This window comes from Oryctolagus cuniculus, chromosome 1, assembly GCF_964237555.1.
Source record: "Oryctolagus cuniculus chromosome 1, mOryCun1.1, whole genome shotgun sequence".
Classification (NCBI taxonomy): domain Eukaryota; kingdom Metazoa; phylum Chordata; class Mammalia; order Lagomorpha; family Leporidae; genus Oryctolagus; species Oryctolagus cuniculus.
In genome coordinates, this window is record NC_091432.1 from 73954391 (window position 1) to 73982275 (window position 27885).

The following is a 27885-nucleotide window of genomic DNA, read 5'->3' on the forward strand; positions in this document are numbered from 1 at the left end:
ACCTGCTAACTCACTCGAGGGCCCAGCTCTCTCCCTGTCACTGCCACTCCTTTCGTCCCTCCGCCCCCCGTCCTGCCACCCGCCTCAGACAGCGCCGCCCTCAGTCCTCCCGACTCAGCCAACTCTATTCTCTTCCAGTCAACCCGCCGGACAGCCCCCAAGGCAGTGCCACCCGCTGCCACGCCTCCCCGGGACCTCCTCGCCCAGCTGCCTCCGCTCTGCCTCCAAGTCGGCTTTACGTAGTAGTACTGCTCCATCAGGCGGGAAAGAAATCCCCTCAAACATGCCTCCACCCTAGTTTCACACGAAAAGTTATTTCACTATGCTCGCGGAATTTGGCGGCTTAGCGCCCCTCCTTGCGGCGCCTCTCGTGATTGGCTCTCAGGAACCACGGCCCGAACGTCACTTCCGGCGGAAGGGAGCGCGGGAGATTTGATTGGAGGGCGCCCGGGGAGCTGTGGATTCCGGTAGTTCGCGGAGCGTTGCCTGGGCTGGTCCCCCAGTCCTGTGCCTCAGGTGAGGAGCTGGGAAGGAGGTTTTTGGGGAGAACAATGGCCAGGGATTGCTACCGAGGCCCTCTACGTTGTTGTGAGTGAAACTCTGAGCCCTGCATTTTGTTTGCTTCAGGACTTCATTTCTCTGTAAAGGAGCGGACGTGCGTGTGGAGGAGTTAAAAGGTCCATCATTTTATTTTACACTCAGTGCTTTTAAGGTCACTCCGCGAACGTTTGCAAACCATTTACCGTGTTGTGCCGTGGAGCTAGTGACGGGGGGGGGGGGGGGGGGGGGTTCTAGAACCGGAAATAGGAAAGGGGACGACTCTCGCTTACGTTTTCAGCTGCCTACTGTGCAGGGTAGTACGTACTGAAAAGGGGTCTTTCCCAAACTGCTTTGATGGTCCACAGGGATTATAGTAATGCTTAACCTACCCATATGCTCAAACTAAAAACTGGAAAGTTTCCTAGATCCTTCCTCTTCTCACATCCAAGCAAGCATACCAGTCCCTTGAATAGCTCAGCTCCGTTTATTTGTCTCCGCTTTCACTGACATTACTTTGGATCAACCCTATAACTGCTATGTAACTGTGAAAGAGACTCCCAGCTGGTTTTCCTGCTTTCAGTGTTGCTGCTTTCCAATCCAGACTCCACACTGCCAGACTGAGAAAATGCAGGGTTTTTTGTTTGGTTGTTTTTTTTTTTTTTTTAGAGATTTATTTTATATATTTATTTGAAAGGCAGAATTAGAGAGAGGTAGAGACAGAGAGATCTTCCATCCGCTGGTTCACTCCCCAAATGGCCACAAGGGCCAGACGGGAGCCAGGAGCCTCCTCCAGATCTCCCACATAGGTGCAGTGGGCCCAAGCACGTGGGTCATCCTCAGCTGCTTTCTCAGGTGACTCAGCAGGGAGCTGGATCAGAAGTGGAGCAGCCAGAATTCAAAGGGCACGCATATGGGATGCTGGTGTCACAGACAGTGGCTTTGCCACAGTGCTGGCCCCAAAAGTACAGATTTTACCTGGCCACTCTCCCTACTTTTCAATCCTGTGGCTGGTGCTGTGGCACAGCAGGTTAATGCCCTGGCCTGAAGCGGGGCATCTCATATGGGCACTGGTTCAAGACCCAGCTGCTCCACTTCTATCCAGCTCTCTGCTATGACCTGGGAAAGCAGTGGAAGATGGCCCAAATCCTTGGGCCCCTGCACCCACGTGGGAGACCTGGAAGAAGCTCCTGGCTCCCTGCTTTAGATAGAAGCAGCTCCGGCTGTTGTTGCCATCTTGGAAGTGAACTGGCAGATGAAAGGCCTCTCTCTCTCTCTGCCTCTCCTTCTCTCTCTGTGTAACTCTGAATTTCAAATAAATAAATAAATAAATCTTTTAAAAAAAAAAAAACTTTTCAATCCTATTTGTCCTCCTGTTAATACAAACTCCTTAACCTGGCTCCTTATTGGGCCTTTGCCTGTCTCTCCATCTCCAGTGTTTTTCTACCACTCAGCCCTAGTTTTCAACCATAAAAAATGTCTTTTCCTCTCACCCTCAAACCTTTTCTAACCACATCCCCAACCCAGATTTTTCCCCTGTACTGTATAGGTCTCAGTTTGCATGACCTTTTTTAAGTGAGGCAGCCTTTCTTGCCCCCAAGACTGGATAACAGAGCACCCAGTAATTATTCATTCTGCAGATATTCCTCTATGCCAAATCATTGCATTACAATGGTGAATAAGATAGATTTCTGACCTAATGGAAGTTTCCTTTTATGGATTGATTTAAGAAGGATAATAACAGGGTCACTACAGGATTTAGATTGGTCTGAGAAGTCTTTTTTTTTTTTTTTTTTTTTTTTTGACAGGCAGAGTGGACAGTGAGAGAGAGAGAAAGGTCTTCCTTTTGCCGTTGGTTCACCCTCCAATGGCCGCTGCAGCCGGTGCACCGCGCTGATCCGATGCAGGAGCCAGGAGCCAGGTGCTTTTCCTGGTCTCCCATGGGGTGCAGGGCCCAAGCACCTGGGCCATCCTCCACTGCACTCCCTGGCCACAGCAGAGAGCTGGCCTGGAAGAGGGGCAACCAGGACAGAATCCGGCACCCCAACTGGGACTAGAACCCGGTGTGCCGGCGCCGCAAGGTGGAGGATTAGCCTAGTGAGCCGCGGCGCCGGCCCTGAGAAGTCTTTTAAGAATGATAGGGCCATGCCAAAGAGGAAAAGGAAGAACATTCTGAATACTGAATAGGACATACAAAAGCCCGGGAAAGAAAAGAGCTTGGCATCCTAGTGTTCAAGAACCTAAGACCAGCATTCTTGAAACATATTCACAAAAGACGATGGTGTCTTGAGATGAGTCTGGAGAGCCAAGCAGGAACCAGATCATGCAGTTAAGAGGCAATGCAACAGCAGAAGTAGGGGAGTTTGGATTAAGGTGACGGCAGACTATATGGGGAATATTCATTTATGATACAGAAAGAGAATTAAGTACTTAATGATGGATGTGATGTGACAAAGAGACAAAGAGATAAAGATGACTATTAGGTATCTGGCTTGAGTGGTTAGAAAGTAGTACCATTTACTTATGGAGAAAGTTGTAGGGAAAGTAGTTTGAGCAGAAACTAAGAATTCAGATTTTATTGTTAGTCAAACCTTGAGATGTCTATGAGACATCCAAGTACAATTGGTGCTCAGGTAAGCAGTTGAGATATGGAAACCTGGAGCTTGTGTATGTTGTTTGTACCTTTGTATCTCTTCACAGATAGTTATACATTGTCTGAATCAATGGATTATAAATTCTTTGAACACAAAAACCTGTTTTTCTGTTTCTGTAACCCTGTCCCTGTCTCCATCCTTGTCATAAATGTCTCATAAATAGTGGAAGTCAATGGACAAACTGTTCTATGCAATAACACTTTTCTGGTTTATGTTTTAAAAGTATTGTTCACCAATATTTCTCCTTTCACTAAAGGTTTTCTCTCTCTTGCTTATAAGGAGTCTTAGCATTCATGGAAACTATGAAAAAACTAGGCATGAATTTAACCAAAAGCTTTGCACCAAAATAAGCTTATAGCTCATTATTCCATGAATTTTTTGAAATATCTTCATATTTAATTTTCAGTCCTCTACCTCCCTGTCTCTCTTTTCTAAAATTGCATGTTAATGTCAGTAAATTATTTCTCAGGGGCTTGTTATGTCTGTTATTGAAAAAAAATAGAGTACAGATATATCAGGTACCTGAAGGACATGCCAAAAGATTCTTAACTGGCTGTGGATAGCCCCCAGAGATAACATGATGGGAATTTAATATTTCATCTGAGGGGTTCTATCAGTTTTATTGATTGCCATCAACAGTGAAGTCTGTCTGCCAAGCCTCTGTTATTTCGTTGAGCTTTCAAGGTCAGAGACCACTTAGAAATTTGGAACAACTCTCAGTTATCATAACTACCTGAAATGAAATCTTACTAAGGAAATGTCAGTAAGGTAAAAATTTGTGGCAGGCGCTGTGGCTTACTTGGCTAATCCTCCGCCTGCAGCACCGCCACCCAGGTTCTAGTCCCAGCTGGGGTGCCGGGTACTAGTCCCGGTTGCTGCTCTTCCAGTCCAGCTCTCTGCTGTGGCCCGGGAGGGCGGTGGAGGATGGCCCAAGTGCTTGGGTCCCTGCACTCGCATGGGAGACCTGGAGGAAGCACATGGCTCCTGGCTTCAGATCAGTACAGCGCGCCGGCCGTAGCGGCCACTTGGGGGGTGAACCAACAGAAAGAGGAAGACCTTTCTCTCTGTCTCTCTCTCTCACTAACTCTGCCTGTCAAAAAACCTTTTTAAAAAAAGGTAAAAATTGGGAAAAGTGGTTGAACCCATTGAATGTATTTAAAAATTTTAAATACTTGTTTGTTTCTTTATAAACATCTGAAATTTCTTGGTTTTTCTAGGTAGAATATGTGTCTTTGGAGAGGGAAAGGAAGCGTACTAGAAATTTGAGTTCATTATAGGTAATAAAACCCTGTATTTTTAAGCAGGTTGAAACAAATAATTGTATGTGTTATTTCAAAATTAAGGGGGAAAGCTGCGTAGCTAGTTTTAGAGGGATAGAGAGAATTAAAAGAAAGCAAGCATTTATTATAGCAATTTATATGGCTTGCTGACTGGAATTTAGGGAAATGAGAATAGGGATGAAAAGTCCTGTTCTTGACTGATGATAAATTCCTTTTCAATCTAATTGACACATAAGAAAATTGCCACTGTGCAGGTAATAAATAAGAGAACAATAACAGGATCCCTAACTGAGTTTCATGTTTTGTTTGTTTTGTAGTGTGAATATTAAAAATCACAGATTGAAAAACATAATTAGACAAAGTATGTGCCCTTGGAGGAGACTGTTAGAGTTAAGGAAATACTTCAAAATACTCACCCCTCCCATGCCTCTAGGCCTATAAAATATGCAATGGAAATCTGAGAGCAAAAAGTGACAAAGATTTTCTTGCAAGACCAAAACGGTTTGGGGAAGAAAAAAGAAAGGGAAAAGAGTTGGTCATACCTTTTTCCCCTCTCATGTCATTAGAACTAGGGACTAGTTTTTGAAAGGAGTTATTTCATGCTTTGGGCACAATTGTTCAACAAATACGACCAGATTCTCAAGTGTAAAGCTACTATTCATTACTATTAATGAACTAGAAAGGATGGTTAACTACTCATCAGAATACATGAGTTCCACATCTGATAATGATGTAAAAGTACTTTGGACATTGTAAAGCAATCAGAAGAAATTATGAACTTGACTGGATTATAAACTTTTATAGGATTCACATCTTAGAATTTTCTGTCTTTTCTTCATTACCATCTGCATATGCCAATTTATACTAAATACTTAACTGAATTTTTTTCTCCAGGAGCTAATGCTTAACAATTATTCTGGATTTTCTAATCTAGCCCAAAGAAGAAAATAAAGTATATTGATATGCATGCATGTTTATGAGAGAGGATTTTCATAGATTATTAGTGTGCTTTTCAAGAACTTGATGGGAGGAAGTTAAACTGAAAGGTCAGCAAGAATGAATCAGGGCAAAGAATTACACAGTAGTCTAAAAGAGACTGAAATGATCCTGGACTTTGGGATATACCTATAGCCATGTAGTCACAAGTGTTCGTCATCAGACAGTCTCAGTGGCTAAGCCCATGGTTTTCAAGTGTGTGGCCATTACCTAGGAACTTGTCAGAAATGCAGATTCTCCAATCTTCATCACAGATTTACTGAATCAAATTCCACAATTCAGGTCCAGCCATCTATTTTATTGGGTGTGATTTTGATGCACACTCAAGTCTGACAACTACTTAGCTAGCTTGGAATTAGAATGCAACATATATGAGGGTACTTCAAAAAATTCATGGAGAATGAAATTAAAAGAGAAGTTTCTTTGGGTGAAAAATTTTGAAATCCATATATGTGAGGAGTCATCAAAAAACTCATGGAAAACACATATTATGAAAAACTAGTCATGGATTTCATAAAGGTTTTGCACCAAAATAAACTCATCTTTAAAACAAAACAAAAAAAAAAAAGATTTGAAAGGCAGAATTACAGAGACAGGGCGGAGAGAGACAGAGATCTTCATCCACTGATTCACTCCCTAAATGGCCACAACGGCCAGGGCTGTGCCTGGTAGAAGCCAGGAACTTCTTCCGAGTCTCCCACATGGGTACAGGAGTGCAAGCACTTGGACCATTGCCTGCTGCTTTCCCAGGCACACTAGCAGGGAGCAGGATCAGAAGTGGAGCAGCCAGGATTAGAACCCCATAGGATGCCAGCACTCCAAATGGTGGCTTAACCCTCCATACCACAACACTGGTCCCTGATCTCATCCTTTAATTCTTTTTATTCATTAACTTTTTGAAATCGCTTTGTATATCTCATCCCATTAACAAAGCCATCTCAGGGCCAGTGCTGTGGCGCAGCGGGGTAAAGCCCTGGCCTGAAGCACTGACATCCATATGGGCGCCGGTTCTAGACTCAGCTGCTCCTCTTCCGATCCAGCTCTCTGCAAGGGCCTAGGAAAGCAGTAGAAGATGGTCCAAGTCCTTGGGCCCCTGTACCCATGTGGGAGACCCAGATGCAGCTCCTGGCTCCTGGCTTCAGATCAGCTCAGCTCTGGCCATTGTGGCCATCTGGGGAGTGAACCAGTGGATGGAAGACCTCTCTCTGTCTCTCCCTCTCTCTGTAACTCTGTCTTTCAAATAAATAAAATAAATCTTAAAAAAAATCTCTAGAATGAAAATAATATATTGGGAATTAGCCTGATTCCATTAAATAGTTGATTCACCTAATCACTCTTCTTCATGCAGCTTTCTGTTTATAATTTGGCTCAACATGTATTTATACTCCTGCCCTCCCACAAAAAAAAAATACATTTATATATGGGCTTCTTATGTATAACTTCCTGTGACATTTTAATTAATTAATTAATTTTTAAGATGGATTTATTTGAAAGACAGACTTACAGAGACAAGAAAGCAAGATCTTCCATCCACTAGTTCATTCCCCAGATAGTCCCAATGGCCAGGGAGAGGTACCCAGACCGAAGCTAGGAGCTGCTTCTGAGTCTCCCACATGGATGGCAGGGGCCTAAGTAAGCACTTGGGCCATCTTCCACTGCTTTACCCAGGCCATTAGCAGAGAACTGGATTGGAAAGGAGCAGCCAAGACTCAAATGTCACCCATATGCATAGGATGCTGGTGTTGCAGGCAGCAGTTTTATCCATTGCACCACAAAGCTGGCACCATGTATTTATTTTTTTACCTGTGGTAAGTTAGTAAAGCATCTTTGGATGATTTAATTCCCCATATGCCTTGACTAAAAAAGGGATAAAGCAAGTATTCCAGAATATTCCATGGTAAGTTAGAAAAGTACTGGCGTATGTCCAGCTTGATCGCATATATTTTAATGATCAAATCTGTCAGAGCCTTTATTACTGAACACTGACGTAAGCAATCCTTGAGCTTTTAAAACAAAAGTCAGGGGCCGGACTGTGGCACAGCGGGTTAACACCCTAGCCTGAAGCACTGGCATCCCACATGGGCGCCGATTCGAGACCCGGCTGCTCTGCTTCCAATCCAGCTCTCTCTATGGACAGGGAAACAGTGGAAGATGGCCCAAGTCCTTGGGCCCTTGCACCTGTGTGGGAGACCCAGAAGAAGCTTCTGGCTCCTGGCTTCAGATTGGCGTAGCTCTGGCTGTTGCCCAATTGGAGAGTGAACCAGTGGATGGAAGACCTGTCACTCACTCTCTCTCTCTGCCTCTCCTCTTTCTGTGTAACTCTTTCAAATAAATAAATAAATCTTATTTAAAAAAAGCCAACTGAAATCCTATTTAGTTCCCATTGATCTTCCCTAACACTTGACTTTTTTCCTTCTTTCCACCCCGACATCCTGATTTCTACTTTTATGTGTGAGAGATTAAGAGGTGTTGCAGTTGATTTCTCAACAATGTTGCAGTGGATTGGTTTCTGAGAGGAGGAGTGTGGTGAGGGCAAGAGGTGCATAGTCACCACACAGACCCCGGGAGTTGGGTGAAAGCAGGCTTGAAGCAAGCAGCCCGCAGACTCGTTTATTTCAGTTAGTACAACAGCTTATATAGCCAAGACCAGCCAATCTGGTCAAGGGGCGGTCTATGCCCCAACCAATCACAGCCTGTTGCCAGTCAGGCTCTTGTTGCCAGGCAGTTTCTGAAACCATCCAATCACGGCCTCCATCAGTAAGGCTCTGTTGTCATGTGGTTTCCGAAGCCATCCAATCACGGCCTGTTGCCAGGCAGTTTCTGTTGTCAGCGGCCATCTTGGCATGACCTTTTCACCTCAGCAGCCATCTTGATATGACCTTTTCATTTCATTCCACCACAAAGAGGAGCTGATATTTTCTTTGTGTATTATCGCTAAGTTCCCTACCCATATTTTTATTGTACTCATATATCCATATACAGTGGTAATACATTTTTTAAGATTTATTTTATTTATTTGAAAGAGTTAAAGAGAGAGGTAGAGCCAGAGAGAGATAGAGAGAGGTCTTGCATCCACTGGTTCACTCTCCAAATGACCGCAATGGCTAGAGCTGAGCTGATCTGAAGCCAGGAGCCTCTTCCAGGTCTCCCATGCAGGTGCAGGGGCCCAAGGACTTGGGCCATCCTCTGCTGCTTTCCCAGGCCATAGCAGAGAGTTGGATCATAAGTGGAGTAGCCAGGACCCAAACCGACACCCATATGGGATGCCGGTGCTGCAGGCCAGGGCTTTAACTCACTGCACTACAGCACCGGCCCTGCTGATATACTTAGAAAATATTTTAATTATCTAAAAGAAATAAAAAAAACTTTTAGGAACTGGCACTCTGGTGTAACAGGTAAAGCCACCACCTTCGACGCCAGCATCCCATGTGGGTGTCGGTTTGTGTCCCAGCTGCTCCACTTCCCATCCAGCTCCCTGCTAATGGCCTGGGAAAAACAGCTGAAGATGGCTCAAGTCCTTGGGCCTCTGCACCCACAAGGGAGACCTAGAGAAGGATTCTGGCTCCTGGCTTCGGCCTAGCCCAGCCCTAGCTGTTGTGGCCATCTAGGGAGTGACCAGCAGATGGAGAATCCCTCTGTCTCTTTTTCTCTCTGTAGCCCTTTCAAGATAAATGGATAAATCTTAAAAAAAGAAGAAAGAAAGAAAGGAAGGAAGGAAGGGAGGGAGGGAGGGAGGGAGGGAGGGGAGAGAGAAAGAACGAACGAATGAACAGAACTTTTAATACCACCACTGAGGAAAAATACTTTTTCTTAAAAAAATAATGTATTTTCCTATCTTACTCTCTCCCTGTCCCCCTAAACAAAAACTAGATTAGGCACCTTGCTATATTTGCTCATGATATTATGTACGTTTTCTTTATAGAACTTACCACAATTGTGGTTAGTTTTTTGTGTTGTTTTTTGTTGTTTTTTGTGTGTGTGTGTGTTTTTGTTTTTTGTGGTTTTTTTTGGTTTTTTTTGTTTTTTTTTTTTGTTTTTTTTTTGTTTTTTGCAGGCAGAGTGGACCGTGAGAGAGAAAGAGAGAGAAAGGTCTTCCTTTTTTGCCGTTGGTTCACCCTCCAATGGCCACCGCGGCCGGCGCACCGCGCCTATCCGAAGGCAGGAGCCAGGAGCCAGGTGCTTCTCCTGGTCTCCCATGGGGTGCAGGGCCCATCCTCCCCTGGAAGAGGGGCAACCGGGACAGAATCCGGCGCCCCGACCGGGACTAGAACCCGGTGTGCCGGCACCGCAAGGCAGAGGATTAGCCTATTGAGCCGCAGCGCCGGCCTGTGGTTAGTTTTTCATGTTTATCTGTTTAAGGTCTATCCCTTGCACTAGACTGGAGGAGGAAGGGAATTTGTCAGTTTGTTTGTCATTTACACTATTCCCACTACCTGGCATTTAGCAGCTCCACAATGAATAACTTGGATAAGTAAATACACTGATCTTATTAAATTGGAATATGGTTTGCTGATTGTGATGGAGCTAAAAGAAATATAATATGCAATTATCCTTCCCAATAAAACTGATAAGCTGCAAGACATATGAATTTGTCCTCCATCATCATATTTTCCTAACTTTAATACTTATTTCTGACGTATCACTCAATTTTCCATCACACATACATTCACCATTCAGCGAGTCAGGCAGTACACAGAAGATAAATGAGGTGACAAGGTTCATGAAGGAATTATGAAAACAGATATCTAACAGTGACAGTTTGAAAGGATCATATATTGTTGTCCACCACACAGGAAATGGAAATTGTTTTTGCCATTTGCCAGAGTTCATCAGAAGAAACAGAAATGGTAAAATATTGTATTGATCTTTTTCATTTAAATTCTCTAGTGTTATAGTTTTTAGTAATACTTATTTGATCCACTAGGGGGCATTAAGCCCTTAAATAAAGACGTTATAACCTTTAAAAATAGAGCCAATTAGTACTTGCTCTATTGATTTTTAAATTAATCCCAAGAGTTCATGCTTAGCTAGGTTTTTCATGTTTGTATGTTGTCTCCCTAATTATACAGTAAACTTTTTAGGAAAAGAAGTTCTTTTTTTTTCTCCAGGATACTTTGTACAGTGTCCTGTACAGGTTTAATTCATTCCCTAAAGTTTGCATCTGGTAACAATTGTATAAAAAATATGATTTGATGGATATTCATATATTTGTTATACAATATAAAATTCTATTTTAATGCCTTAAAGAAAATAGTGTTTACCCACAGAATGACCACAATTAGGAAAAATGTTAGAAGTAAGAATAAAATGTGAATGAGTAAATATCAGTTCAGGTACTGTATAGTAAACTACTCTGTGTACTCCATATACATATATAAAATGATTTTATGATTTGATAAAATGGTGTTTTATATTCAGTGATATGTGGCAAAATTGTGGCTAGGAATAGGAAAGCTACAAAATCAAGAAGAGAGTTAATAACTGAAATACAGATTGAAGATTTTTGAACTTGGCTTCATGGATATAAAGAGATGATCCTAAGAATTTACTGTGGTCCTAAAAAACAGACATTTTAAACATAAATTTTCTGGGTTTTTTTTAATGATTTATTTATTTATTTGAAAGTCAGACCTACACAGAGAGAGGAGAGGCAGAGAAAGAGAGAGAGAGTCTTCTGTCCAATGGTTCACTACCCAGTTGACCACAGCGGCTGGAGCTGTAACAATCAGGAGCCAGGAGCATCATCCAGGTCTCCCACACGGGTACAGGGGCCCAAGGACTTGGGCCATCTTCTACTGCTTTTCCAGGCCATAGCAGAGAGCTGGATAGGAAGTGGAACAGCCAGGTCTTGAACTGGCGCCCATATGAGATGCCGGCACTTCAGGCCAGGGCGTTAACCTGCTGAGCCACAGCAACAGCCCCCATAAATTTTCTATAATGTGGTAAATGATAAATAAAAATGTAGAGTCAGTTAACCTGGGAAAGCTCCCTGGGGAAGACACTGAGAAGAATCTTGAAGGGAAATAAACATGAGGAGAATGAAAGAGCGTTTTAGACAGAGGGACAAGTAGAAAAAACAAAGGCACAGAAATGTGAAATAGACTGGGGAGGCTAGAAACACAACTCACAGTGCCTTTTTGTGTTCCATTTAACATAAATTATTAGCACATAAAAAGCAAAGAGGAGAGTCAGAAAGCATTAAGGAGAATGAAACCAAATAGACAAAACAAACGGTAGGACTATAAAAGTATAGTCTATACAATATTGAAAAAAAAGAAAAACCATCCTATTTTGTTTTAAAGATTTATTTATTCATTTGAAAGGCTGAGTTACAGAGAGGCAGAGAGAGAAAGAGAGATCTTCCGTCCACTGGTTCACTCCCCAGTTGGCTGCAACTGCCAGAGCTGTGCCAATCAGAAGCCAGGAACCAGGAGCTTCTTCTGGGTCTCCCATACAGGCGCAGGGGCCCAAGGACTTGGGCCATCTTCCACTGTTTCCCTGTCCATAGCAGAGAGCTGGATTGAAAGTAGAGCAGCAGGGACTTGAACCAGCGCCCATATGGGATGCCAGCACTGCAGGCAGCAGCTTTACCTGCTATGCCACCGTGTCAGCCCAATCCTATTTTTGATAATAGAGAATTTGTGAAGGAGTTATGGCATATGGCCACTCTCAAAAAAGTGTTTTAGATTGCAGGATTCTATTTATACTTTTCATCCAATAAATGTTTGTCATGAACTTACTATGTGCTTACTAAGCATTCTTCTAAGCCCTGGGGATACAGTGGAAAATAAGACCAGGTACTGTCTTCATGAAACTTTCAGACTAGTGGATAAAACAAAGAAAAATAAATAAGCAAATGCATATCGAAGATGATGATAGAGCCTGGTCAGTACTCTGAAGGTTAAAACAGATAATGTCATAAAAATCTAAGGGGTTGTGGATATCTACTTGAGATAGACTGAAGAGTAAGGGGAATCAACTACTCAAAGCCCTAAGGGAAGAACATTGAAGACAAAGATAATAATAAGCACAGAAGTCTAAGAAGAGAAATAGTCTAGTAAATTGAAGAAGCAAAAGGAAGACCAATATGGTTCAAAGTGCAATACGTAAGGTAGAGATTGGCACAAAGTAATCTCAGGGAGATGGACATGGTGTAGAAGTTGAGGCTGGATTCTAAATAGCAGGATTTTAAGCAGGTAAGAGATGGTATTTTCAGGAGGGAACTTTGCTCCATTTTATCTCCCCTAGCTCACAAGTAGGTATACACCATATACTACTTTCTCCAAACTGGATTTTTAGAGGCGATGTAGAGCAAAGATGTCTTTGCTGGTATATATTCCATCATATCTTGCATTAGCAGGGAATTTGAGGTTTTATTGCTGAAGGCAGTCTTCTATATCCTGTATCACCTATTCTACCTTATTCTTAGATATTGCCATGTGACCTAGGGTGACAACGCGTCTGGGAATATGTATCTGCTTCTGGTGGAACCTTGCAAGTCATGTATACTTAAGGTTAACAAAGTGTTAATATTAGCTTTTTGCTCTCTTTGATAACGTGAATCATTGATTTACATAAATTGCATATCTTTCGTCTTTCCAACTTTCCATTTTAGGTGGCAAGATTTTATTTCCACAGAAATGTTATTTTGATTAATGGACAGGATAAGCATCACTTTAAGGTCTCCATTACCTAGTTCTGTTTCGGTATCTATCACTATCTTTATAAAGATTCTTGTATGTGGCCTACAGCGGAGAGAATATTTTGGCTTCTGAGGGCCAGTGCTGGGCTAGGGGCACCGTTCCTGCTTGTGTATCTTGTAAATAGCCAGCCATTTTCAGTTAAACCAGAACCTCTTCACATAGACCTATTAGTGCATTTGTAACTGGATTTATTTCTTAATATATTGGAAGGTTTTGTTTCCTTAGATTAGTAAATTATCATACAGAGTTTTATTTTGAGCTTTTCTTTTTGTGCACTGTCCTCATGGCCATACTGTCCAGGGAACTTGTTCCTCTGGGTATCATATTTAATGAAGATATTTCCATACTGAAATGAGGTAGGTGCTGTATTAAAGTGAAAGGAAGGAGATGCTGCATTTACTCTGGATTATGTTTGAAGTGTTAGATGGCTAAGTAGTAAAAGCATCCAAATTAAATCCTTAGCAATCAGAACACTTGCTTCACTAGATTTTTTTTTTTTTTTTTTTTTTTTTTTTTTTGACAGGCAGAGTGGACAGTGAGAGAGAGAGACAGAGAGAAAGGTCTTCCTTTTGCTGTTGGTTCACCCTCCAATGGCCGCCGCGGCCGGCGCACCGCGCTGATCCGATGGCAGGAGCCAGGTGCTTCTCCTGGTCTCCCATGGGGTGCAGGGCCCAAGTACTTGGGCCATCCTCCACTGCACTCCCTGGCCACAGCAGAGATCTGGCCTGGAAGAGGGGCAACTGGGACAGAATCCGGTGCCCCGACCAGGACTAGAACCCGGTGTGCCAGCGCCGCAAGGCGGAGGATTAGCCTAGTGAGCCGCGGCGCCAGCCGCTTCACTAGATTTTGCCAACTGCCAATCATGTTGGACTGAGCTAAACCTGTTCCTCTTTCTGAAACTATTAAGGTAAATAATTAACAATAAAATTTCCTCTTATAAAGGCAAAAAAAATAAAAAATAAACTACTGAGTATGCACGTAGAATTAAAGATTCATCATTTGACCTAATGGCTGTTTTTATTTTACAGACCACAGTGTAATTGCATGAATAGAAGAAGAAAATTTCTTCTTGCCTCAGTACTTGCTCTCCAGAATTCAAGTTTTATATATCCATCATGTCCAAAGTGCTTCTCTCGGATAATCCTGGCCTCCAAAAGGTAAAAAGTAGAGCCTGTAAGCATGAGAAAGGAAATACAGGTATATACTATAGAATTCTATAACATAAAGGCAAGTTGGAACTAAATTTTCCATATCAGGGCATGGGATTCTCACAGGAATTATCAGGGATTGATTCTTCTATAAACCCCAAAAAGGAACTGGTTGGTAATCCTCCATTACTAGGGGAAAGTTTCAAGTTACTGCCAAATCTGCTAAATACCTGCCTCAGAGAAGAAAAATAACTTCTCAGCAAGTTAAAAACAAAAACATAATCCAGGCTGGTGCCATGGCTCACTAGGCTAATCACTCACTAGTGCCTGCGGCACTGGTACTCTGGGTTCTAGTCCCAGTTGGGGCGCTGGTTCTGTCCCGGTTGCTCCTCTTCCAGTCCATCTCTCTGCTGTGGCCCAGGAAGGCAGTGGAGGATGGCCCAAGTGCTTGGGCCCTGCATCTGCATGGAAGACCAGGAGGAAGCACCTGGCTCCTGGCTTCGGATCAGCGCAGCATGCCAGCTGCTCCACTTCCAATCCAGCTCCCTATATCAAAAGATGACCCAAGTATTTGGGTCCCTGCACCCATGTGGGATTCCCAGAAGAAGCTCCAGGCTCTGGGCTTCGGATTGGCCTAGCTCTGGCCATTGTGGCCATTTGGGGAGTGAACCAGTGGATGGAGGATCTCTCTCTGTCTCTTCTTCTCTGTGTCTTTCCCTCTCTCTGTAACTCTGACTTTCAAATAAATAAATAAATCTTAAAAAAAAAATAATCGTAGCTAATAGTATTACAAACTGTTTTAAGTATTCTTTACCCTTTTTCAGTATATCATGGTGATTAAAAATATTAATTCTCAGGAGTCAGATATCCTGGGTTCAAATCCTAACCCTACCATGTAGAGCCATGGGCAAGTAATTAAATTATCTGAGCCTGAAACCAAGTGATAATATTGGCCACATAGGGTATTTAGAAGTCCTTGAATAAGTTAATATGCATTATATATATGTATAGAGAGAGAGAGAGAACATTTGTCTGATACGCATCTCAATAATGTCTATAGTTAAGTGGTTATATGATATTTTTTAAAACAGTTTTCTTCCGAGTTTTCGTTTAAAGGTAATCTGCATCAAAAATTTAGGTTGAACAATAATGCCATTGATAGCTCTTTAGACTGGTAATGCTAATAAGATAAGGTGAATAAATATTTACTATGTGCTGGGCACTATGCCAGGAGCTTTGTAGATGTTATATCTCTTTAATACAATAGCCCTGTGAAGTGGGTACTGTTGTTAATGCCAACCTTCCAAGGAGACAACCAAAGCTTAGAAAAGTTATGTAACTTGCCCCAAATCACAAAGCCAGCTAGTTAGCAGCAGAAACATATTTAAGCCTAAATAATATGCCTGCTGTCTACAGTCATCATTATGTTGCCTTCAAATTAGGAGGATTTATATTCAAAACAACACTCCCTGTCTCTTTCCCAGAGTTTAATGTTCCCTGGGAAAAGAGCTCTATTTGGACCACTTAAGTAAGTAAAATCCACAGCCTGAGGAAACACAATCCATGAAAAAAATAACGTGTTCTCTGCATGCATGTATGTATCACATTGACAAAAAATACTAAGGCTTTTGCTTTCCTTTTCCTTTGCTTACTTGCAATCAGCCAACATAGGAAATGTAAACTCCTCACTTTCATTTCCCTACTGCTATAGCTCAGAGTTCCACACTATAACCTTTTCAGAAGATCTTAGAAATCCTGAAAAGCCAAAACTGTTCCCAGAAGATTTTCTTTAAACCCCAAACCTTTAGTGACAGTAGATATGATAGGTGTTTTGTGTTTTATGGAATAAACTTTTTCTTAACTTCCAAGATTAGAGCAGTGGAGGTTTTTTAACTATATTCTACAGAGCCTATGGCTGTGTGTCATAGTGCTTAGCTTTAAGTAGGGCTCTTATTTTCAGCATTTCATTTCATCTTTATACTAGGGTTCCAGTTAGGGTTTTGTTGTTGTTGTTGTTGTTTTTAGTTTGAAAGGCAGAGTTCAGAGAAAGGAGGAGAGACAGAAAAAGATCTTCTATACACTAGTTCATTCCTCAAAGCTATCCTGTCCCCATGCCCATCCACCCAAAAAGATTATAAACTTACATAACTCAAGTCAAATTTAATTTTATCCACATAGATCATTATTTTCTTCTTTTTGAGGAGAAATACCATGGAAGCCTTAGAAGTACTTTTTTTTCTTTTCATATTTTTTTTTACTTTGTATACATTCAGTTTAATCCAGCTTTATAAATTTTGAAGGGATTTAATATAATCATGAATTCTGAGTATTCTTTTGTTGGAATCCATTTATAGGGTATAGTTATGTATGAATCTCCTAGTCCCCAAATATGTCAAATATTGTGTGATATGGTCATGTGTAAATTTTTTTAGAGGAAAGAGTAAATCTATTGCTTTCATCTGATTTTCAAAAGATTTCAAAACTAGAAAACCACTAATGATTTTTAATTCATCAATTTCTTCTTCTGGGGTCAAATATAAATACACTAAAATTATAAGCAAATATAACATGATGTTTTAACTGGAATCAAACAAAAATGGTAGCAAATTAAAGCTACTGAATGTAGATCCTTTTAGAGGCTGCTTGAGCTTACACCTGTATTTGCATTAAATCTAAGTTGTTATTTACATTTTCCACTGTGACTCTCGTGAGTACACAGTGGAGTTTCCCAAAGGCTACATTACAAGTGATATCTCAACAGATTGAACAATGATGTAGATACAAGAATCCAGCTTTATTTTTTTAATCTTTTATAGGAATTTTTATTAAAGATGTACTTATTTATTTGAAAGTCAGAGTTACACAGAGAGAGAGATAAAAGAGGTCTTCCATCCGCTGGAATTGGCCAGACCACCTTTCTTTTTTTTAAGCCAAACATTAAAGAGATTTTCAAAATGTAAAACACTTCCACCTCTTCTAATTAATTTTACTTAAGAACACAGTTATTTTTCATAAAAAACATGTTCAATATGTCAACAATACAATGAATCTATTATTTTTAGTGAATTAAATACTTTTTAGATTCTCAATTTTAATTTCTAATTATCTAATTTCTTATTTTATCTATTTGTTATTTTAATTAGAAATGTAAGTTTAAGATGATTAAGTTCTCAGAGTCTAAGCACAATATGAGTAATGACAGATGTATATGTATTTCAGTTAATGTTCTATAACTTAAATACATTTATCAATTAAATATTTTCTTTTTAAAGATTTATTTTATTTATTTGAAAGAGTTACAGAGAGTGGTAGAAATAGAGAAAGAGTAGTCTTCCATTCGCTGATTCACTCCCCAAATGGCTACAATGACCGGAGGTACTGATCAAGATCCTGTAGCTTCTTCCAAGTCTCCCATGTGGGTGTAGGGGCCCAAGGACTTGGGCCATCCTCTGCTGCTTTCCCAGGCACATTAGCAGGGAGCTGGATCCAAAATGGAGCAGCCAGAACTCGAACCAGCACCCATGTGGCACTGCAGGCCAGGGATTTAACCTGCTGTACCACAGCACTGGCCCCTCAATTAAATATTTTCTAAATTAAAAAAGGAAATATAGATATAAATTATCTACATAAACAAAAGTTCTTAGGTATTCTCAATACTCTTTTTTAGGAGTATAAAAATTCTGTGACCAAATAATAGGAAAACTGTTATTCTAAATAAATGATATGTTAGAAATATAAGTTCCTCTAGAAGTTACATCAGAAGATTGTGATTTGAATATGTTTTCTTTACTCTTGTTTCTCAAAAGTGTAGTCAAAGGAACTATCTACGTCAGCATGATCTGAGAGCTTATTAGAAATAAGGATTCTTGAGCCTTGTCCCAGATTTACTGAATCAGAATTTTAACTTTAATGAATTCAAGTATTTTATGATAATAAAATTTGAGAAATTCTTATCAGTTTTTCAACATGCTAACACTTTTCTTCCTTGGCAAAAAAGATTTATGGGACCAGCGCTGTGGCATAGAGGGTTAAACCTCTGCCTGCAGTGCCAGCATCCCACAGGGGTGCCGGTTCAAGTCCTGGCTGCTCCACTTCCAATCCAGCTCCCTGCTAATGTGCCTGGGAAAGCAGCGGAAGATGGCTCAGATACTTGGGCCCCTGCACCCATGAGGGAAACCCAGAAGAAGCTCCTGGCTTCGGATCGGCTCAGTTCTGGCCATTTCAGCCATCTGGGCAGTGAACCAGTGGATGGAAGACCTTTCTCTCTGTCTCTCCCTCTTTTTGTGTCTCTGCCTTTCAAATAAATAAATAAATATAAAGTACATAAAAAGATTTATTATTTTAAAGAATTACAGAGAGAGGGAGAGACAGAGATCTTCTATCCGCTGGTTCACGCTCCAGATGGCCACAATGGCCAGCACTGGACCTGGCAGGAGCCAGGAACTTTCCACAGGTTTCCCACATGGGTGGCAGGGGCTCAAGTTCCACAGCTTTTCCCAGGCCATTAGCAAGGAGCTGGTTCAGAAATGGAACAGCCAGGACACTAACCAACACTCATTTGAGAGGCCGGCATTACAGGTGGCAGCTTTACCAGCCACACCAGCCCCAGCACTCATTGATGTTGCATTTGCAAAATAGTTCATTATTAACCACATCTTTCCTATAGTTAGCAAAAGATATCATATAGGAAAGAATTTCAGGCTAAGATGTTTGGGTCATAAATTCACTAACTTTATAGTCTTAGGCAAAAATAAAACTAATTTTCCCCTTTGTAGATAGATTCCTTCTTTTTTTCTAAGATTTGCTGCTAGGAATTTTACACTAGACCTGAATGCATTGTTTTGGGGGTTTTTTCTTTGTTTGTTTTTGGTTTTATTTTTGTTTGTTTTTAAGATTTATTTATTTATTTGAAAGTTAGAGTTACAGAGAAGCAAAGGCGGAGAGAGAGAGAAAGGTCTTCCATCCATTGGTTTACTTCCCAGATGACCAGAGCTACACCAATCCTAAGCCAGGAGCCAGGAGCTTCCTCTGGGTCTCCCATGTGGGTGCAGGGACCAAGGACCCAGACCACCCTTAACTGCTTTCCCAGTCCACAGTGGACAGCTGGATCAGAAGGAGAGCAGCCAGGACTTGAACCGATGCCCTTTTGGGATGCCAACACTGCACGTCCTGCAGGTAGCCTTACCCACTACGCCACAGCACCGGCCCTGAATGCACTGTTAATGTATAACCTCCAAAAAAAGTAATGCATACTGAGAATACTTCGTTCATTTCACTATATAAGTTTTGTTCCCTGGTGATTCACACCCAAACTGCAGCACAAACTCCAGCAGATTTAAGTAAGTTTATGTGAATGGTTGATACAGATTTATTCTCAGTATGAAAAAAAAAATTTAGGACAGATCTAATAATAGTGGATTAAATGAAAGAATAACCTTTGTTGGAAAAACTCACTTTACAGACTCAGGATTTTAGACTCCCCCTAGTGGCTATCTCAATCCCTCTTTTTTTTTTTTTTTTTTTTTTTTTTTAAATCCTAGGGATGTAGAAATTATTATCCACTGGTTTATTCCCCAGATGCTATATTAACCAGGGCAGGGCCATGCCAAAACTGGGAACCAGGAATTCAATCCAAGTCTCCCTCGTGAGTGGAGCCATCACCTGCTGCCTCCAAGAGTGCACATTAGCAGGAAGCTGGAATCAGGAGCAGAGCCAGTACTTGAACCCTAGCATTCTGATACATGATGCAGGTATCCTAAGCAGCATTTTAACAATTATGCCAAATGTCCACCCCTCACCTATCTTTAACATTACTTTCTATTTGCATTTAACATTATTTTTTATTTGCATTTTGCAAATCAAACTTTAGCAACATGAAGAAAATCAAAGTCTTTGTATTACCCATTGTCATAAAATGTTTTAAGAGGTTAATTTGCTAAATTAAGAAAAATGGAAATAAGAGTTATAAAGCATTATTACAACTAGAAAGAAAGGGATTATTGAGTAGAAGGGAGAGTACTCACAATATATAATTATGAGAGAGAAGAAGAAGAACATGTTAAGTTGGTAAGATATGTACTATACTCTTTATTTTGTCTCATTTTATCCTCTTCAGCCCTGACATTATAGACAAGGAATCCAGAAACTATCCCAAGACTAGACAACTAGTATATCGCAATAGACTTCTTCTAATGTGTACTTTTTGTTTAGAACTCCTTTGAACACATCAGATATTGCTATAATACAAGACAGATTGCATGGTTTTCATATCTCACTTTTGTAATTTGATAAATTCTCACTATATTTCAGTGAATTAAAGTAATCTTTATAGTAGTCAGAAAATGCCATTAGTTAAGTGCTTTGTATATAGATATTTATTATATATTCTAAGACTCTTTGTTGCCTCTCCTTCTTCTCTCTCTCTCTTACCCAGAGAGAATTTCTGTTCAGTAGTCTTCTGACTGTAGTATGCTTTTCTATCAATTTAGTGCTGCCTAATTTAAGTTGGTAAAACCATTTGTTATGAATGAAAAAATCAAAAAGCTAGTATGAAATAGTGTAAGAAACATATATTTTGTGAAGTTTACACAAAATATTTTCATTTTTTACTTTTGTAGATTTTTTTTTTTTTTTTTTTGACAGGCAGAGTGGACAGAGAGAGAGACAGAGAGAAAGGTCTTCCTTTGCCATTGATTCACCCTCCAATGGCCGCCGTGGCTGGCGCGCTGAGGCCAGCGCACCACCCTGAGCCAAAGCCAGGAGCCAGGTGCTTCTCCTGGTCTCCCATGCGGGTGCAGGGCCCAAGAACTTGAGCCATCCTCCACTGCACTCCCGGGCCACAGCAGAGAGCTGGCCTGGAAGAGGGGCAACCGGGACAGAATCCGGCGCCCCGACTGGGACTAGAACCCGGGGTCCCAGTGCTGCAGGCGGAGGAAGAGCCTATTGAGCCGCAGCGCCGGCCACTTTTATAGATTTGTTTTATGTGAAAAAAAAGTTTTGTTTTTTTTTTATTATTATTTTTTTTTTTTTTTTTTGACAGGCAGAGTGGACAGTGAGAGAGAGAGACAGAGAGAAAGGTCTTCCTTTGCCGTTGGTTCACCCTCCAATGGCCGCCACAGCCGGCGCACCGCGCTGATCCGATGGCAGGAGCCAGGAGCCAGGTGCTTCTCCTGGTCTCCCATGGGGTGCAGGGCCCAAGCACCTGGGCCATCCTCCACTGCACTCCCTGGCCACAGCAGAGAGCTGGCCTGGAAGAGGGGCAACCGGGACAGAATCCGGCGCCCCAACCGGGACTAGAACCCGGTGTGCCAGCGCCGCTAGGCGGAGGATTAGCCTAGTGAGCCGCGGCGCCGGCCGAAAAAAAAGTTTTAATGTATATCTCCACACTTTTTTTTCCCTACTTTTCCAGGTCCAGTTGTCCAAAATGTGGTTCTACTGATGAAGCTGAAAATGCTAGCTACAGATATAAACTTTCCTTAAAAGTTGCAGAATCAAACAAATTGTTTGTCATTACTGTATTTGGAAGCTGCTTAGATACATTTTTTGGACTTACTGCCACTGGTTTGCACAGGTAAGAATATTTAAAGCATATTTTCCTTGGCTGCTTCTTTAATATGCCAGTAGCATTTGAAGATACATGTTTTTTATGATAATGTGCATTTAGTAAAAAGAATCATTGACCTTAGGTCATTGTTTCGTCTAAAAGGGAATCAAAGAACCAGCCAGCCTTTGTCCTAGCAGTTGAGATGCTGCTTAGGATACCTTCCATAACAGAGTGCCTGCTCTGCTCCCAATTCCAGCTTCCTACTAACTTGCACCCTGGTAGGCAGCAGATGATGACTCAAGTAGTTGGGTCTCTGCCACCCACTTGCTTGCTCACTGACTTTGTCTCTCTTCCTCTCCAATAAATAAAACAAACATTTTTTGAAAGATCATTAATAAGAAACATGCTTTTTCATGAATGCATATTGTGATGATGTAAGGCTCTTTTTTTTTTCTTTTTTTTTTAGGACAACTAAACTAATTAGAATATTGAATCACAAAACTCTAATCCAATTAGAGAAATTTAAACTAATAAAATAAAATCATTTCATACTGAAGGATGATCTAAATTAAGGTTAGCATTCAAGTGGCTAAATTTCCCTCCAGCAGGATAAACTATTTGAGGGAATGTTTGCATATCAAAAGTTGAAATTTTGTCATTTTTCATTTGTGTTGCAACTTCATCAGCATCTTGTGACCTGTTCAGATTTCCTTCAGAATCTATGAATCTATGTAAGCAATTGAACCTTTTCTTCGCCTCTCAATCCACCCCTTACTCACTTGGCAGAAGTCTTTTGTCCATGCCCTTACAGTTGAGAGCAAACTGGTTTGAAGAGACAGAAAAGAGACTGCAGCCAGCTTGCCAGGGAAGAAAAAAGACTTCCCTCTTCAGTGAGGTGAAGGGCTAAAGTTTCTACCATTGCTTTCACTGCCACTTTTTTTTTTTTTTTTTTTTTTTTTTTTTGATTGCTGGACCTGTTGATTAGACAGGCATCTAATTTATTTACACTGATCCTCTGTTTTTTTGTTGGCAGGGGCAGGTTGGTTTGTTTGATTTTTCTTGTGCTCTGGAAAACTGGAGAGAACAAACTGTGTAACTCATAAAGTTATTTTTCCCCCCTCCCTTTATGTAACTCAAAAGATTCAAACTAATTGTATGTTCTGGCTTCATGGCAAAGTAAAATTTCAAACTTTATCTCTTCACATTTTTTATCTTCTTTCCAATAAAGGTATATTCAGGATCCTTGTAAAATTTTGGATATACTGGACAGCGATACAACTCAGGGCCTGTTAACTAAAGCAGTTGAAACTTGCTTTGTTGGACAAAGCTTTATTTTTGGAGTCACGGTAATTGAGACTAGTTTTCTTTTTAGTATTCTGTTATTTCTATTGTAAATAAAATGATTTTAATTTTCCAGATAATTTTCAGGAGTTGTATAAACATGAAGATCTATAGAATCTTACATCTTTAAATTGTAAAAATAGCACGTAGGAAATCTGTTAAAACACCATGTGTGGCAACTTCCTCTTTCAAAAGTCAAAGTAGCCCAGTTCGGATGCTTTTAGAGCTTTGAAAATGTAAATTTCTTTTAAGTTCAGAAGTGTTAGATAGTTGATTTCGATATTTGGTGTTTATGTAGCCTTCCAAATTTTGTTCATTTCTGTCATCTATAAAAGGAAATGTAAGGAACTAGATTGAAAACAAAGTATCTGAGTGTTAAGAACATTAAGAATAGATTAAGAAAGATGGTCTTAAATAATTATAAAAGTGACTGTAGAGGAAATAAAAAGAATATACTGACTCTAAAGCTGTAATAATTTTTCTGTTTCATCTATACTAAAGAAAAAAAAAATGGAAGTTTTTCCACATTGGAATCAGGGTTTCAAAAAAGAGGAATAGAGTACTCCACAACTAAAAAGTAAGAAAAACCAAAAATGAAAATGAAACCAAGAGCTACAGAGTTTCTTTCTCTGTCTCTGTCTCTCTCTCTCTCTCTCTCTCTCACACACACACACACACACACACACTCTTACTCTCTTGCTCTTTCTGCCTCTCTTCCCTTAACAAATGGAGACATTTCTTTAAACTCTCAAAAGTTTATGGAAGCTAATGAAAACTACAGTGGTAGCTACCATTTATTGAGCAACTACTATTTGCTGAGTATTTTGCTGTTTTCCATATTACTGCTAAACAATAATCTTACACTCTTATCCTTATTTTATAAATGATAAAACTAAGCTCAGAGCCGGCGCCGCGGCTCACTAGGCTAATCATCCGCCTTGCTGCACTGGCACACCGGGTTCTAGTCCCGGTCGGGGCGCCGGATTCTGTCCCGGTTGCCCCTCTTCCAGGCCAGCTCTCTGCTGTGGCCCAGGAGTGCAGTGGAGGATGGCCCAAGTGCTTGGGCCCTGCACGCCATGGGAGACCAGGAGAAGCACCTGGCTCCTGCCTTCGGATCAGCGCAGTGCGCTGGCCGCAGCGGCCATTGGAGGGTGAACCAACGGCAAAAGGAAGACCTTTCTCTCTCTCTCTCTCTCTCTCTCTCTCTCTCTCACTCTCACTCTCACTGTCCACTCTGCCTGTAAAAAAAATAAATAAATAAAAAATAAAATAAAATACTAAGCTCAGAGGCGACTGGCATTGTGGCACAACAGATTAAGCCACTGTGACACGAGCATACCATATCTGAATGCTGATTGGGCCCTGGTTGCCCTGCTTCCCTTCTAGCTTACTGCAAATACACCTAGGAAAGCAGAGGAGGCTGCCAACAAGTGCTTGGGCCCCTGTAACCCATGTGGGAAACCAGCCTGTGGTTCCTGACTCCTGGCTTCCTCTTGGTCCAGACCTGGCTATTTCAGCCACTTGGGGAGTGAACAGTGGGTGAACACTCCCTCTCCCTCTCCTTTTCTCTCTATCACTCTGCCTTTCAAATAAATATATATAATCTTTTTATTTTTTTTTAAGTTCAGTGATATTAAATAACGTGTCCAAAGCACAGCAATACTACTAAATTCTGGAACTAGGATTTAAAGACAGGTTTCTTGATTGCAAAGTTTATGGTCACTTATGTATGCTATTCTGCCTATAACACTAAAGGAATTGAAATTAGAGGATATGAGGTTTGTAATTATATCAGCTTTGACCTTTTAAATCCCTGTTTCAGATGAGTCAAGGAAAAAGTTTTATTCTTTCTTGACTTCATTTACTTCTTTCACAGAATTTTGAAACCCAACGTGGACAAAGTTCAGATTCCAGTAACTTCTTACAGCAGTGCTACGATCACAAAAGAGAAGTCAAAGCACTAGTAGCTTGCCAAATTATTCTGCCAGACCCAAGTGTTGCAGGCTTCACTGTCATTGACTACTTTCATCAGCTATTGCAGACTGCCAACTTCAGGAAACCTCACTGTGCCTCCCAGTCACCTAATAGCCACTTACTTACTTCAGATCACTCAAATAGTGATCTCAGCAGCACATATGGCTCTGACAGCACTTCTTATTTTTTTGAGTCCTGTTACAGAGAGAAAGTTTCAAGATTCTGGCAGCCATCACTTGAACTCACTTCCATTGGTTCACAACACACAGATAATGATGATTTTTCAGCTTTAGAACAAAACAAGGTTATTGGTACTTTTCACCAGAACAGAAAGTATTTCTCCTTTGCAGAGGCCACAGACTCCAATAGCTGCCATGATCCCATTCAGGGTTCATGGAGCCTTGTTTCATATATGGATAAAAACAGTACAGCAGAAAAATTGGATGTAGAAATTGGCTTGCAAACTAATCAGCTGAGTACACTACCCAGCAGTTATCATGATGTTGGACTTACTGACTCTAATTTGTTCCTTTTGAGCAAGCGAGAGCCTCTTGACTCAAATAACACAAAATCCTTCCACAATGTAATGGAAATTAAAAATAGGTATACCCAATGTGAGCTACCATGTAACCAGCATCAGGACGCAGATTCCCCCACTCACCTTCAAGAGAAATCTCTGTATTATTCACCTTCACCCCTCAAACTTGAAGAGATAACTAGTGGTTCCCAGGATTGTGACTCCAAGATTTGGGATGATCTGCCATTTTCTGAAAGCCTGAATAAATTTCTGGCAGTTGTTGAAAGTGAGATTGCTGTAACCCAGAGAGATGCCTCTCACAGGAAACATGATGCAGGTAACAGCAGTGAATTCCATGCAGACCATAGCAGGTTGTCAACGATGCCTCCGAGTGCTGAAGCCTTGCACACACCACCTGTAGCTTTAAGATCATCACAAGCAACAGTTGCCACAGACTCTAGCAAAGATAATTTCCTCTCCAACTGTGAAACAAATTCAAGTTCTAGTGTTCAAAAGGAGTCACAACCAGATAGCACAACTAGTCTTGGAAGAAATATTTCACAATTTTTTCTACACAATACTATTCTGTCAGCTGCCTTTCCTTCTTCAAAAGATTCAGAAACAACACTTAAGACTATCAGAGATGTACCTTGTGGGGATGAAAGTTTATGTAGGCCCATTACTTCAGAGAGTGACCATTCTTGTCTGAGTATCAAATATTTTAATGAATGTGGAGGAAAATCATTTTCAGAAATGAATGAGAAGTTGACAGCATTGTGTTCTAGGAAGTATGATGATGTTTCTGATCTTTGCAAATTAAAAAAACAATCTTACAGGTGGCCAAAAAACAAAGGTGATGGTTTTACAATATGTAGGAAACTTACATACTCTTTAGAAATTTCTTGTAGTAGTCCAAATACAAGTATAAATACACTGAAAGATATCCCTTATGGACATATCAATGATAAGTTAACACAGAGCTGTTCTGCTGGCCTTGAAGGTAGCTACAATGCTTCTGCTGATCTCTTTGATGATGTGTGTAAAGAAACAGGTGTTGCAACAGAAATTACCAAAAAATCACAGAATATTTTGTTGCATTTGGGAACATCTCTGGCAGAAAGTCATCATGCAGAGGCTGATTTTTCATTGAAATCACTTTCTGAAAACTCCAGTCAGCCTTCACAGAAATTATCCATGCAAAACATATCTGCCTGTACGCATCCAAGAGCATGCTCCCCTCCACCTCTTTTTCAATCAGATTCAGAAGATGACTTTGAAGATAGCCAAGACTTTGTTCCATGTTCACAGTCAACTCCAGTTGCAGGGTTCCAGAAAACAAGAATTTATGGCATAAACAAACTTTTCCAAAAAATTACAGCTTATTCAGACGTTGATGCTAACAATAGAAAAACAAGGATTTCTCCTAAAAATGACAAACTGGGAGCCACCCCAAACTGTCCAGAAAATATAAAAACACCCAACCAGAAACCCAGAAGCCCTATTATAACTAGTATTTTACAACCAGAAGTTTTCAAACACAGTCATATTGCTGAGGGCCTTGAAACTGATAGTGATGATTGGGTCCCCCCTACCACAAAAAAAGTATTTGTTTCTGATATGCTTGGATTCCAAGTCATGAGTCTAAGGAAATGCTTTGCTGCACATAATTCCCCAGATCAAAAAGAATTACCAAGGAAGAAACCGAAACATGCCAAACAAAGAACTGATGACTGTTTAATTAAGAAGAAGTTCAATTTAAAGAATACTCTTACAGCAATAGTTACAAAACAGAAAACTCCTAAATGTAGCTGTAAAAGTTCAGCCTGGATTTCCAGAGAGTCAAATCTTGGACTTGATTCTTTTTCAGAAGTCAAACATTACTTTGCATTTTCAGAAAATTGCCCCTCTGCAGCACCTGAAACCAAAAGTGCTTGGTCACCTGAATTATTTTCATAAAAGGTCACCTGAACCCAATATCTGAACTTTTTTATGAACATAAATCTTCTGGAAACTTTCCTCCGGTGTCTTTGAAAATGTAAAGCCATTCTTTCCCCCAGAACACTATGATTTAGAGATTGAGCACTTTATTTTATATTGTTGAGTGTACTTTAGTAATATTGTTAATTTTGCTTTATAAGCATATTTGTTAAAATCACATGTACATCTAGAAATAAAGCATTTGAAAACCAAAA

The 27885-nt window shown here is 40.7% G+C and overlaps 1 protein-coding gene across 2 annotated transcripts; it reads left to right on the forward strand.

The window, feature by feature from the left end:
* The first annotated feature begins 41 nt into the window (after nt 1–41).
* On the forward strand, nt 42–27885 carry DDIAS (DNA damage induced apoptosis suppressor). Of its 2 annotated transcripts, none has more exons than XM_008263336.4 (5): nt 42–516; nt 14199–14327; nt 21727–21888; nt 23090–23207; nt 25079–27885. In XM_008263336.4, the coding sequence occupies exons 2-5, from the start codon at nt 14215–14217 to the stop codon at nt 27647–27649; spliced, it is 2964 nt and encodes a 987-aa protein (XP_008261558.3). In that variant the 5' UTR covers nt 42–516; nt 14199–14214; the 3' UTR covers nt 27650–27885. The 2 variants fall into 2 exon arrangements, with proteins under 2 accessions (XP_008261558.3, XP_002708521.3); XM_002708475.5 differs by having other exon boundaries at nt 413–677.

What these genes read in the sequence shown, in the direction of transcription:
- DDIAS (XM_008263336.4), top strand. Translation starts at nt 14,215, where the DNA reads ATGAATAGAAGAAGAAAATTTCTTCTTGCCTCAGTACTTGCTCTCCAG. An exon ending in ATAATCCTGGCCTCCAAAAG is followed by an intron (nt 14,328 to 21,726) that starts GTAAAAAGTAGA and finishes CTACTTTTCCAG; the next exon opens with GTCCAGTTGTCCAAAATGTG. An exon ending in GCTTTATTTTTGGAGTCACG is followed by an intron (nt 23,208 to 25,078) that starts GTAATTGAGACT and finishes CTTCTTTCACAG; the next exon opens with AATTTTGAAACCCAACGTGG.